The sequence below is a fragment of the Galeopterus variegatus genome, unplaced genomic scaffold, assembly GCF_000696425.1.
Source record: "Galeopterus variegatus unplaced genomic scaffold, G_variegatus-3.0.2 Scaffold1718, whole genome shotgun sequence".
NCBI lineage: Eukaryota > Metazoa > Chordata > Mammalia > Dermoptera > Cynocephalidae > Galeopterus > Galeopterus variegatus.
The window spans coordinates 233,646-235,464 of NW_007727829.1; the positions used below are offsets into that span (position 1 = coordinate 233,646).

The 1,819-nt window shown below is 37.3% G+C and overlaps 1 protein-coding gene across 8 annotated transcripts in view; it reads left to right on the plus strand.

Moving 5' to 3' along the window:
* CLASP2 (cytoplasmic linker associated protein 2) overlaps positions 1-1,819 on the plus strand; it is a 192,309-nt gene that overhangs the window by 188,271 nt on the left and 2,219 nt on the right. For all 8 annotated transcript variants that reach the window (XM_008578557.1, XM_008578556.1, XM_008578559.1 and 5 more), the window contains one exon: positions 602-718. In XM_008578557.1, the coding sequence (XP_008576779.1) occupies positions 602-718 (117 nt within the window). The remainder of the gene's footprint in view (positions 1-601; positions 719-1,819) is intronic.

The window sequence follows — 1,819 nt, forward strand, 5'->3', positions numbered from 1 at the left end:
CCTGAAACTGGGTAATTTGTAAAGAAACAATATTTATTGCTTACAGTTTCAGAGGCTGGGAGGTCCAAAGTCCAGGGAACACATCTGGTGAGGGCCTTGTTGGTGGGTGGTGACCCTCCACAGAGATGCAGGGTAACATGTGGCAAGAATGGCAGAAAAGAGAGAGAAAGCATGCTTCTTACTCACTCTCCTTTTACAGCCATCAGAACCACACCCATGGCCACCATTAAACCGTCAATGTATTAATCCATTCACTAGGGCATGGTCCTCACAATCTAATCACCTCTTCAAGACTTCACCTTTCAGTTACCATACTAGGAGTTCTGTAGTACATGGGACTTTATGGGACACAATTCAATATGTAGCATGCAGTCTTCCAGGTTGAGTAAGAAAGAACCTGATAAAGAGCTCTAACAGTAGAGTGGGGGTGCAACAGGGAAAGGAGAGAAGGACATGAAAAGGTTGAAGAGTTCACTTAGGTCAACAGAGTTTTCTCTGTACACACGAGATCTCATCTTTAAGTTACATCTTTTGTCCCTGTTGAAAAGGTAGTTTTCTCAGATCCCCCAGGAGTACTAACAATGGACTTTTCTCTCCCTAGGGTTATGATAATTCAGAGAGCAGTGTTCGGAAAGCTTGTGTCTTCTGCCTGGTGGCTGTTCATGCAGTAATTGGTGATGAACTAACACCGCATCTCAGTCAACTCACTGGCAGTAAAGTAAGTCATACCGCTTTTTTCTAAAGATGGTGGCCATAATACATTCTTAAAAATTTAGTTCTCTGGGTGTGTTAAATGCTAAATTTGTTCTTTGGCTTTTAATAACTCAGGCTTTAAGCATCCAGCCTGCCCTTACTCCTCCTATTTTGCTTTTTAGCTTTTTCTACTTTAACATTTGTCACTCAGGTGAAGTCAGCAGTTTAGTAGGGTGGTTAATAGATTGTTATGAGAAAATGCCTGGAAGCTTCTGTTTATTTGTAATAGCCAACTCCTTCAGCCCAATCTTTACTCCCATGGACTGTCTAATTAGGAATAAATAGATTGTTGTAGTTATATATTCATACTTTATATCTCCTAAAATGTGGAACACTTGAACATTTTTTAAATTTTCCCCTTAAGAACTAAGATAATCAAGTGTTTGTTCTCCTTCTCTTCCTATTGTTATGATCCAGATTAATGCGCAACTTTGACTAGGTATGTTAAAATAAAAATTTCTGATTAATCCTTAAGACAAAAAAATAAATGTCTTGCTTTCCTTATTTCATTGGTACTGCCAAAACTTTAAAATTTGTTCTGTGACTGTTGAATTATGGCTTATGAACTGTTTAGCAGGAGATTCCTTCATTTAAAAAGTTTCCCCAAATCCTAATAAATGTTGTTATGATAGTCAGATATATTCTTTAAGTAGCAAAAAGGCAGAATAAAAATACATATTAAGAAAAGTGAACTCAGGTACACACCTTATGTTAAATATCTATATAAGTTGTAGACAGATTAAAGCGGAGATTCTTAACCCTTTCTTAGTTACAAACCACTGAGATTTAGGTACAATCTCATCCCCCTAAAAAAATAAATACATACAGAAAATTTTACATGTAGTTTCAGAGGGTTCAGTGATCCCCTGAATCCATGGACACCAGGTTAAAAACTCTTGGATCAAAGAGTTAACATTTAAAAAGCAAACCTTCAGAGCTGGCTGATTAGTTCATTTGGTTAGATCAGGATGCTGATAACACCAAGGTCCAGGATTTGATCCCTGTACCAGCCAGCCACCCAAAAACACCTAAAACAAAACAAATAAAAATAAAGAAATAAAAAGTA